The sequence below is a fragment of the Crocuta crocuta genome, unplaced genomic scaffold (assembly GCF_008692635.1).
Source record: "Crocuta crocuta isolate KB4526 unplaced genomic scaffold, BGI_CrCroc_1.0 scaffold340, whole genome shotgun sequence".
In the NCBI taxonomy this organism is placed as follows: domain Eukaryota; kingdom Metazoa; phylum Chordata; class Mammalia; order Carnivora; family Hyaenidae; genus Crocuta; species Crocuta crocuta.
Window position 1 is genome coordinate 3,880,401 of NW_027530642.1, and position 12,202 is coordinate 3,892,602.

Genomic DNA, 12,202 nt, shown 5'->3' on the forward strand with positions numbered 1-12,202 from the left:
GGAAATTGTATTTGCTGTTGATGATTGCTTTAAAAGATTGTGCTAGAAGGATAATCAGCTAACTCTTATTAACTTAGTAACTTGAAATAAATTTTCTTCCAACTTACCCAACCCAGGTTAATTATCTATATGGAAATATAAAATTCCCAAGGGCTTTCTAATGAAATGTAATCATCTGTTATTTAACTATTCAAAAGTCGTATCTATTTTTCATTCATTGAAATCGTAAAAAACCCCATATGCATCTTTTCCTGAATGCTAAAGTCAGATTTTAACCTTTGTCTCTAAAGTGTGGGTTTTTGTAATAATATGTGGCTTGTGCCAGCGTGGGAACCGCTGACCCATCTGTCACCATGGCGTTAACATGTGCTGACTGAGCATGGTCATAATGAGAATTCTTCAGTCCTTGGATCTGTGTATTCAAAAGGTTAACTTTTGGGCCTGCTTCAAAAGTAGTTGACAGTTTCTTACTTGGGTGCCAAGTTGGGTGGATTCTCCACCCCTTCTCCACCCTTTCTCCCCCTTTTAATGGAAAATACAGTCACATTCATACAACAAAATTAGTACTCCTTGGGGTCTCAGAATGGTGGAACAGATGGGGTGATTGGGTTTGAGCCAGTGACGCATGATTGCAGTTAGAAACTAATTGTGTTGAAATTTTTTCTGCAATGATTAGTTTTATTGAGCGAATTGCTTTATTTATCGATTCAATGTTGAGCTCGGGCAGACAGGCAGCATTGGCAATGCACTAAGCATGTGATGATCTGATGATCTGATAGAAATTCTCAACTTCAGGACAACATGGGGCTTTTTGGTTTTTGTGGGGTTTTGTTTTGTTTTTGGAAGGAAGACTCCCATTTGTTTTATTAAATCGTTAGGAAAGGTTTGGTGTTTTTCAGGTCTGGCTATAAATGTTTACCTCTGTTTGCCTGTATGAATGCCAACTTGTAGCCATTACCATTAGAACTGGGTGTTACCTGCTAATGCGTGAGACATTAATGTTGGTCTGACCAAGTTTTAGGAATTTAAATTTTTTTGTAAGCTAACCTTTAAATAATGAGAGGTGTGTATATCTATATATAACTTATCTTGCCATTCCCAAATTGCATCTTTATTTATTTTATTTTTTTAAAAATATTGTGTAGCTTCTCTCTCTGAAGCATCCAGGTTCTAAATTGTTAATTGCAAAACCTGGTGATTTGATTGAAAGAAAAATTTACTGGTCTTAATTTTGGGGGCAGTTTTTGTCAGTTTGACCCTGATCTTCTGGCCATTTCTCAGGCCCCCTTCCCTGTTTTCTTCCTGATAAAACACCACTCTCCTAATGTGATCTGTGTTCTGCATGTTGACATTGCAGTACATGGGTTTTGTCTTAAAATTAAGTGATGACCTAGATAATGACTCTTTGCTCCCTGCTCCCCTTTTAAAAATAGCTTTGTTCATTACATAGTTGTGTTAGGATGTCCAGTTTGCCCCATGATGTAAACCTTTTTAGGATCTTGTGTCCTCTCTAGAGATACTAAAAGATACTGTGGAGCTGCTTGCTGTTACTAGATTCAGAGTCCCTAGGATAGAAGTGCAGTGTTTCACTTCACTAAGATTGAAATTCTAAGTGTTGTTCTTGAATATTTTAGATTAGTGTTTTGTTTCTGGTAGTTGATTTTTAGTGTTCTCTTTCTGTACTGTTTTCAAACATGCCAGTTTTATGAGACTGGAGTCTTTGGTTAGCTTGTTCTAATAGTTGTCTATTCATGGGAAAAAATGGGGGGCTTTTGAGGTTGATTTTTTTTTTTAAGTCAAATTTCTTACTTGGAAAATTGTTCTGAATTTGATGTTTAGGAGTGACCACTCCAATCTTAGTGAATTTACTCATCTCTTCCAGTAATCAGCCCTGCATGCTTATGAAAACCAATTTTGAGGTGACTAAATGCCTTCTACCTCTTCCTTACTGAAGATTTTTTCCCCCTTTACAGTCTTTTTTTGGGGGAAGGGCAGATTGTGGTCCCAAATATTGCAGAGCCAAATTCCCCATTTTTGATTAAAAAACTAAAGAGCCAAATGTCACCATTGCTATCCCTGATTCAGGCAGTGACACGATATAGTGGCATTAAAAACTTGAGTATTTTCCAGAATTCAAATGTTCTCGAGCATGTGATTCTTATTTGGAAAACTGAGAAGCTACAGTGCTTGGTGGAAGAAGGATGGCATTTGGCTACCCTGTTCTTTCTCTAATGCCTCGGTGTTGCCTGTCTGCGCCGGCCATTGTTGCAATGTAAGCAATACTGTTTGATGCACTGCCACCCTCTATTGTCTGTTTAGTGTTTAGAATCTCCAGTGGGGAAGAGGAAAAGAAGCATGACTGTTAGTACTTCTCAGGACCCATCTTTCTCAGGATTAAACCAGGTCTGAAACTGTCTCCTATTCCAACCTCAATCCCAAATTCATGTGCTTTTCTTTTTTATTGTTTTATTTTGATTATTTTTGTTTTGTTTTAATTCTGGAGAATGTAGATCTTGCTCAAGCATCTCTTACGTTGGCATTATTCAGACATACTTGGCAAACATATAACATTACTAAGATGTTTTTTTTGTGGCTTTTGCTTAAAGCTTATAAAGTTAGAGAAAACCTAAATGAAAACAGGATTATGTTTAGAACTGCAACATCCATATGAGGAAATGATATGTTGGTCTAGAATTGAAATTCTTTATCTAATGGTAAACTTGAGCTAGACTTCAGTTTTTAAGAATGTATTTGGAGTTGCAGAACATTTAATGCATGACATATATCTAAATTCAGCTGCATCAGTGCTGTTTGATGAATATATTCTGCCTCAATTCTCTTCCCCTTCCCCAGTGAACTTCAGGTAAGTGTAGATCAGATTTCAGATCTAGCATTTCTAGGATTGATTTTACCTCAGTCTGCAAATTCTCCAACTTCAGCCAAATGGCATAAAATACTTAAAGAGCATCATATGCTCTGGAACTAGGAGATGCTGCAGTCTAACAATATAACAATAACATAATTAAAGCACTTAGCAAATAATTACCACTAATAAACCTGTGAGATAAATTAATGCATAACCTGATGATTTAGTGTTTGACAGGCTACGTAAACACCCCACTACTTTTCTTAAAAAGATTTTTTATGTAGGTGGAACTCTTCACTTTAAAAACTAGCTAGTTAACTTAGTTAAGCTCTTGAGCAAAGAAGTGACTGACTGTTAATCGTTCTATTTAGTATACACTGAGAAGGAAGTATTGGCATGAGTAATCAGAAAAGAAAAGTTGAATTTGGTGTAGTTTCAGAGTATGTTGCATACCTTGTACCACAGGCCTCATCTGGGCCGTCATTTAATCCTTTTCTCTGCTGCCCAGCATTATTCCAGCGAGAGTCTTCCTGCTGTTACATAGGTTTCTGAAATGCAAACTTCTTTTTATTCGCAAAGAAATAATAATTGTTGCAACTAGATCTTAGTTTGGGGGGGTGGGTAACTAGGCCCTTTGTCAAGCATCTAGTTCCCCATTTTTCCATATCCATTCATGCACACAACTTACATTTTGTAGCAAAATCATCTAGTGATTTCCATAAAACTACCTTGAATTGTTTATATTTTCTACATACAGGTTAGCTGAGTTGTGAGAAAAAGTGATCCTGTGAATGTTTGGGAAGGGCAAGGGACTGTGACTCTGGTTAGGAGAAAAATCGCTAGATGAGCTAAAAACCAAAATCATCCGTAGTGTTTCTAAGTACCTCTGCTGCAGGGAGTTCCCCCCAGCCTGCCCCACAGTAATGCACTCCCATATGCCTTCGGAGAAGAGGCCATATTCTGTAAAATGGGCACAAGTTCTACTTTGAACACAAAGTAAAAATTCACAGAAAAGCAGCTTGACCCACCAAAGAAATTAGACTTCTTTTTGCACGTGCAAATGTGTAAAAATATATTCTCTTAGACTTACTGAACATTGACTTTTCCTTGTTTGCTTCTGCCTTTCCATATTCGCGGCTGTTTGGTTGAATCCTTGGTATCATTAGTACCATGTAAAAACACTTCTGTTGTGTTCATATATTCATTTTTAAGTTCAAAACAGAGAACTACTAAAGAAGCTTGATAGGTACCAGAAGATAATGAACTACCAACAGATTAAAATTTTTTTAATGTTAAGGAGCTTTCTTTTTCAGTTGTTTGTTCTTAAAATAAGTTACCTTTGCTTAGCAGTGAAATGATTTTTCCTGAATTATTTTCAATATTTAGAAGAGAAAGTTTAAGGTTGTTTTGATATTAAAGATTGAGAGATTTGAGAAGACAGTGTTTGTATTTATTTTTTGTTTTCTTAATAAGCTACATTTCATCCCTTAGAGTTGTGGAAAGAAAGAACACTAGTGAACACTGGGCTTTTATATTTTATAGAATGATCTTTTAAAAAGTTGTGAGAAAATGTCTGGTCATTGAGTTGCAAATGGAGCAACTGAATGTAGACTTAGACATGAAGGAAACTATCAGATATAATTTGTCAGAGTTTTTCTTATTTTCGTCTCCATTTTGAAGAACTAAAAGAAGCAATCCTAGAGCGCATTCTTTAGAGGAGAGTCTTTGTTGTAATTACCTTTTGTTTAAAACTCAACGTAATTCTTATGGGTGTTTTTTAAAATACGATGGAATTGAATGTCTTTTTGTGTTTGTTTTTGCCTTGTTTTCTTTTCAGTGTGACTCTGCAGGACTTAAGTCATAATTTTTGGTTTGCTTAACAGAAATGTATTTTGCTTATTTTAATATTTGTGTACTGATCCCATTTTCACATCGAGAAACATAGGAGTGTGAGCTTTATTTCTCTTTGTTTTTATAAGACTTTCTCATAGTGTTATAGTAATGCAGTTGCTGAGGAAGGAATTTTACCTGACTCGATAGGTCTCATTTTCCAGTTAAATTTTACGAAAAATTTGGTCTTCTTTCATAATAGATCAGGGGAGAATAGGTATGTTAGCTTGGTGACTCAAGCTCAAACCTCAGTGTCTTTTCCCATCCAATGTACAAAAAAGGCCTGCCTTTCTTATAAAAAGATTTTTTTTAAGTAATTTCTACACCCAGCATGGGGCTCAATCGAGCTCAAAACCCCAAGATTACAAGTGCACATTCCACCGACTAAGCCAGCCAGGCGTGTCCCATCCCCCATAGAAGTGTTTTTTATCCTCCTAAGAGAGGCACTTGATCAGATTTTTTTCACATAAATAAATCGCTTTATTCTTCTGTTGTTTTTAATTTTTTTAATGTTTATTTTAGAGAGAGAGATAACACGCGTGATGGAGGGGACAAAATGTGAAGCAGGCTCCAGGTTCTGAACTGTCAGCGCAGAGCTCAATGCCAGGCTCAAACTCACGAACCGTGAGATCATGACCTGAGCAGAAGTCAGATGTTTAACCAACTGAGCCACCCCCCGTCCTCATCGCTTATTCTTACACACACCATAAGAGGCTAGCTGATGGGTTTGCTAGAGGATCACAGCATAAACTGGGCAGAAGGGACCCAAAGTCTGCCTAAATGGAAAGAAGAACTACAAAACATAGGCACACCTAGGGAGAAAAAGTCTAGGGCTATGTACTAAAAGAGCACCTAGACCTGCCTGTTGGACAATCTTTGTAGACATACCTTTAATAAGTGAATTTATGATAAAGACTAAAATTTGAAATAACGATTATTTTGCTTTAGAAGATACGTAAATATATATTGGATTTCTTTTTTTTTTTTTTTGCCAAAAATAGGGTGTTTTTCCTTCAAAAATAAGCTATATTATAAACGTAAGCTACATTATAAATATACCTTATTCCCTGTGTACCATATAAACAAGATAGCACCAAACTGTGTATTTTGTTCTAAAACGCTAGTCTGGTTTTTAGTTAGCTCCTTTAAACTGCTAATTGTAAGTTATCATGGTGTAAAGAGATACTAAGTGCTGTGTTTTTGTTTTGTTTTGTTTTGTTTTTAAGATTTTAGGTCAATTTATTCTATTTCCCAGAAGTTTAACCTGATGAATGGATAAATGTCAGTGGGAAGTAGTAGAACGTAATGCATGCTTGTTTTAAAATGCTTATTTTTTGTTAATACAAATCATGGTTTTGTTGTCGATATCAAACTTTGAAAGTTGCCTTAGATAATGAACATTCTGTTGCTATACTGAATGAAGAGCCTTTGCAAAATGGAAGAATTCCAGATCGCTTACGTTTAGCTTTTGAAACCTCATGCTTGTTTACCAACAGTAACAGGATGCCAGGTTTCATTATGGCACAGAGCACACTTGTCAACTCGGCCATGAAGCATGTATATGTTTCTCCGCTACTTTCCTAAATAAAGACAAGGCTCTTGAGTGTGTAGTAAACTGGGCCTATGGAGTTGGGTCAGCTGACAAGGATCAACCACTTAACTGTTTCATTTTAACTTGATTTATTGATGAGAACTAGTAAAAACTTACTGGAGTGTTAAGTTTGTTCATTATCTGTTTTACTTACGCTACTTTATTTTGATGTAGTTAAACAAGATAGACTAGATGCTGTTTAATGAATAAGAAGCAGTTCAGTTGGACAAGATTGGAAACCTAATATCTCTTTATTTTCTCTTAAAGTTATTCCTTATTGATTTTGGTTTGGCCAAAAAGTACAGAGACAACAGGACAAGGCAACACATACCATACAGAGAAGATAAAAATCTCACTGGCACTGCCCGATATGCTAGCATCAATGCACATCTTGGTATTGAACAGAGGTAGGTTTGAAAAAGGAATGTGTTTTATCAGATCCATGGCCAAAGCCACTAATGGGTTTTTGAAATATTTTAACTAGTGTCTTAGGATATCTAAAGATGTCTCTTGGCTGAAGATTTGAAGGACGCTTGTTAATCCTTTTACCTGTTGCTTTAGTCAGTGCTGAGACGCCAATTAAATAGGAGACATTTTGTTTCTTGAGGGTTGTCTCCTGGGGAGAAAATGTTGCGCAATGGAAAGTTCAAGCATAAATGTAATTTTATCTTGATGTTTGTTTGTTGGCAACTGAAGACAGTGGTACTTATTTTCTTAATGCTGATCTTGAGTTTTATATTTTAGTGATGCAAGTTGAGTTTTGGAGAAGAACGTGTTAGTTATTTAGTTTAACAAGGAAAATGTTCTCTGAGTCCTAATGGACCAAGAGGGAGTTGGTGGGCCATCTCATGTTCTACTCTTCCACTCCTTCATAAGTTCATAAGATCTGGTTTGAAGTAAACATTGTCATGATCTCTGTACTTTTTCTGTTTCTTCTATTTTCTCTTTTTTTCTGGCTTTTCATCTTCCCTTCATCCTTTATCGATCAATTTTTGCTCCATAAAACAAGCATAGAAATGATAAATGATATGCTTCCAGGTTTGGGAACCTGAAGAGAAGGATCTTAAGCTTAGGAAATGTTCAGTGTGTATGTAAATATATATATTCATATGCTTGGTTAGTTGGCTTTAAAGTGTTAACTGGGGTGCTTGGGTGGCTCAGTTGGTTAAACGTCCCAAAGTTCTTGACTTTGGCCCAGGTCATGATCTCATGGTTCAGGAGTTGGAGCCCCATCACCGTGCTGATGCTGTGCACGGACGCTGCTTGCGATTCCCTCTCTTTGCCTCTCCCCTGCTTGTGTTCCCCACCTCCCTCCCTCCCTCCCTCTCTCTCTCTCTCTTTCTCTCTCTCCCCCCCTCAGAATTTCTCTCTCTCTCTCTTCTCTCTCAAAAATAAACATTTAAAAAATGAAATGCTAATTTATTTCACCCTCCTTCAGGTTAGTTTTTATGAGCTTCTGCAGAACTTGAAAGTGTCCTGCCACTTTGTACTTTGTTCTTCCATCTTCACTGACCTCATTTAGAAAGTTATTTTGCTAAGTCCTTTCTCTGCTCTTTAGAAATTAAATTCCAAGGCCATGTTGGGTTTTATAGTTTTGTGTTCTGTGAGAAAAGTTTGTACAGAAGTAGCTCATTATGAACTTTTTTTATTACTTTAAGTACCTTCTTTCACAAGCCACCAAATTTCTCTTTGCTTGGGAAAACTTCTTGTGTACCTGGCTTTTTTTCACATGTGTTCCATAATCTAGCTCATAAATTTACATTTTTCTATTCTAGTCGCCGAGATGACATGGAATCATTAGGATATGTTTTGATGTATTTTAATAGAACCAGCCTGCCCTGGCAAGGACTAAAGGTAAACCAGACTTCCATTACCTGTTGTTTTGTTTTAAGAATAAAAATACATATTGGAAATGAACTTTAAGGTCCCTTTCAAATATAAGGCTTTCTGAGAGTAAATTAACTTTATTTTTACCTTTTATTGGGAAAATAAAATCTGATCATTTCAGCAAGAATTAAGTTAGTAGAATCCCATAGTCAGGCTTGAAGAACAATTTCCTTTGGGACAGTAAGCAGGTACCCATTGGTAACTAGTAGCTTTATCTGAATGGAAATTGACGTGGGCTGATTAAAGGTGGAGACTTTCTTATTTTGATGCGTTGCCAGTATGTTGAAAATGTAGACTCTTAATGTGTAGTAAAACTGGTTCATCTAGTAATACTACAACTAGCTGTATTATTTCATCATCCTAACATTTGGTCCTATTATTTAGGAGTTTCACCTTGATTTTCATGACTGTTCATGATAAATACACTGTGTCCTAGAATTTAATGACTATTCTGATACTTCATGGTTCCCTTTAAAAGAAAATGGTCCCTGTGTTTATTTAGCATCTGTGATTTAGATAAATTGCTCAGTGCTTGTGTGGATAACACCATCCAAAATGAGTAATTTTTACATTAGAAAGATAACTAACATTACGAAATGATGAGCACTTTTATTGGTATTGATCTGCTTATACCATTGCCCTTGTGTTGAGTGTTGATTATGAAAATATATTTCAGATTTGACTTCACCCATCTTTACTTAAATCGTGTTACTATTAGACTCCTCTTTTCCTAATAGCTAAAAATGTTCTTGAGGTAGAAACACATGTGAAGAGCTAACAGCTTGGGGAAGGATTGGGGGAATGGGTGTGTTTTATTCACTTCAGTTTGCTTTTAAATTCTAAGTTATGATTTCTCTCAAATCTCAAGCTTACATTTATGTCATGGGTTAAACTAACCAGGTTCTTCTCCGTAGTATTGACTATGTCTATGTGGTTTGATTCTTATTTTCCACAGGCTGCGACAAAAAAGCAAAAATATGAAAAGATAAGTGAAAAGAAGATGTCCACTCCTGTTGAAGTTTTATGTAAGGCAAGTGTGCAGGAGGCCTCTTTTTCTTTCTTTCTTTCTTTTTGTAATAATATAATAATCCAAGAAGAGGGAGCATTTTACTTGCCAGTCCTGGAATTTAAATGTCCTATTATGTCGCTAGCTGTTACCATTTTTATTTATGTTTGATGATTCTAAGTTTCTTTAAGAGTAGCTTGAATATATGAGTCATTTTAATTTTTTTTTAAATGTCTGCTTAAAATGCAGTGCCCTGTGCGGAACTGCATCCCACAACCTCATTGTCAAGACCCAAACCGATACTCAGGCTTAGCTAGCTAAGCCACCCAGGCGCACCCCTTAGGAATCATTTCAAATAAGCATTTACATTTAATCTATTAAAAATTAGAGGGAAGAGAAGGCATGTAAAGTTTTCTAGTGGAATTCACCATTCGAAAGAAAATAAAGAAATATTCTCATCCCTCAATGGCGCCAGAAAATAATGGATATCGGCAGTTGGCAGGCATATACAGAGCGCAGGGAAACAAAGGCAAATCACAGTATTCCAAAATACCTGGTGCGCAACAGTACAGGTGACTCAGGCTATAGAATCGGGCTCATTTCTCTTAAATCTCAAGCTTTGTAGAGAAGCCTGGGAGTTGAGAATGGAGAGCTGTTGGTGTCGTGTTGGATAACCATAGTCTTTTCCATAGAAAAAAAACCACGTGGTCATCTTTGAGACCATGGTGTGACTGACATAATTAAAAAACAGTATGTAATTATGTAGTTGGCGTTAGAAAGTCAGCATGGAGCTCAGATAGTACTTTGTGGAAGGGGGAAAGTGGTGATGTTATTATGTCTCCCTATCCACAAATTTCCTTTTCCCTTCTCCAGATCTATAGTTAAAGGGGGGATTGGGGTAGGTAAGAGAGTGTATTCTTTCTTGAGACTCTGGAATTTGTTTTAAATTATTAAATACATTGCAGGTCCCTGAATAAAATGTTCATGTGTTATAGTGCACCCAGATAACGTTTTTTTTTTGTTTTTTTTTTTTTTAAGTTTATTTTTTAGAGGGAAGGAGAGGGGGAGGGAGACAAAAAGAATCCCAAGGAGGCCCCGTGCTGTCAGGGCAGAGCCTGACGCAGGGCTCGATCTCATGAACCATGAGATCATGACTTAAGCAGAGATAACGAGTCGGATGCTTAACCTATTGAGTCATCCAGACACCACCCCCCACCCCCATAACTTTAAAATTTGTGTATTTCAGGAAACAAAACATATTTTCTGTACACTATTTCTATGCAACAGAATGATTCATTTGGCTTACTGGAATAGTCAGCCATTTTTATAGGAAGAGAAAGGGAGTGTTTGTACACTGCTTCTGGGTCATGTCTTAATTTCGATCTAGAAATTGTGAACTAGGTCTGACTTTCTGGATTAGCCACAATATGATTGATTCAGAGGCAGTGAACAGAGTATTAGTATTATTAAAAGTAGTGAGATTGTTTTCAGTCTCATTACAGAGGTAACTACTTCCTTCATGTCAGTATTACTTACGGCATTGGTAGTTTTCTTTGGTGACTGTTTTGCCTGCTGTCATAAGGTAGCAATGCCTGAAGTATACTATTTGACTTTTACTTGTGGTTGTTTAGCTCTATTTGGAATCCATAAATGCAAGTTTATCTCGTACATGCTGCTTAAAGTCCTGTTAAGAGTTTAAATAAGCAAAATGTACAATCTTTTCATCATGTTAGTTTCAGCTGTCCACTCTCGAACAGTGAAATAGTATAAAAATGAAATCTGTTTACCTCAAGTGCAGTCCATAAAGATGAATGTTGCAAGTATATCCATTCTATCCTACCCTAGTTTTCTGCATTTGAGAAATTTCTTAAAATTGGAAGGCTGTGGGAAGAGACTGCCTCTTTTAACTTAAAGCTCTTCACATTCACATATATTTGAGGGAAGAGATACAGGCATTTTTATTTTAATATTTTGCATTTCTACATTGCTGATGGCAAAATCTTTGGTGATTAATGTCTATAGGCTTTAGGGGCACCTCGGTGGCTCAGTCGCTTAAGCATCTGACTTCAGCTCAGGTCATGAGCTCATGGTTCATTGGTTTGAGCCCCACATTGGGCTTTTTACTGAAAGTCTGGAGCTGTTTGATTCTGTGTCTCCCTCTCTCCCTGCCCCTCCCCCGCTCATGCTCTGTCTCGTGTGCGGTCTCTCTCAAAAATAAACAAAAAAAAAACAGGCTTAAAGATGTTTATATACATTTTTGAGAATCTTTTCTAAAAAACTGAAAATGGAAAAAGTTTATGCCCACAGGTGTTCTTACCAGTATTGTTTAGAAAAGAGAAAAAATTTTAATTGCCTAAATGGCCAGTTACGGGTAACTAGTTAATTAGGGTGTATTCACTCGTTTGGATACTATGCGGCCATTCAGAATCTTATGAAGAGGTAGGAAAATTACACAGAAAGATACTTGCAATATAATGGTGGGAAAACAGAGTCATATTATGGATGTAATAAAATAACAATTAACAGAAAAAAGATAAGGCAATCCCAGTCTTCTGTAGGACAAAGCATTGGATTGCTCTGTATCATCACAATAGTGGTTTTTTATGCTTGCACTCTCTGATTTTACTTGTCTGTTTATATATAAAGTATCTACTAGTACAGAAAAGAAAACAATTTCGGAGTCTGAGAAAAAGTGCCTGTTCACTGTGCCTATGTGGCAAAGAACATTACCAGCCTCAATTTTGTCGTTTGTTCGTTGTTCCCATTGAATTGTTAGACATTAATAAAATAATAAGTTAACAAGTGCGATATCTAAGTTATTTAAAGACATAATACTGTAGGGAAAGGAACCATATTTTCTCTGTACATGATGAAGTGATCAGGACGATGAAATTTTATTAAATTTATGAGGATACCAAGTCTCATTAGTTTCAGTTCTCAGATCTTACAGCAAAGTAGTAAA

At 36.4% G+C, this 12,202-nt stretch overlaps 1 protein-coding gene across 4 annotated transcripts in view; it reads left to right on the plus strand.

Annotated features, from left to right (window-relative positions):
• The window catches only part of CSNK1A1 (casein kinase 1 alpha 1), a 46,499-nt gene that overhangs the window by 24,911 nt on the left and 9,386 nt on the right, over window positions 1–12,202 (plus strand). For all 4 annotated transcript variants that reach the window (XM_077769026.1, XM_077769027.1, XM_077769024.1 and 1 more), the window contains exons 4-7: window positions 2,320–2,403; window positions 6,615–6,754; window positions 8,123–8,201; window positions 9,190–9,264. In XM_077769026.1, the coding sequence (XP_077625152.1) occupies window positions 2,320–2,403; window positions 6,615–6,754; window positions 8,123–8,201; window positions 9,190–9,264 (378 nt within the window). The remainder of the gene's footprint in view (window positions 1–2,319; window positions 2,404–6,614; window positions 6,755–8,122; window positions 8,202–9,189; window positions 9,265–12,202) is intronic.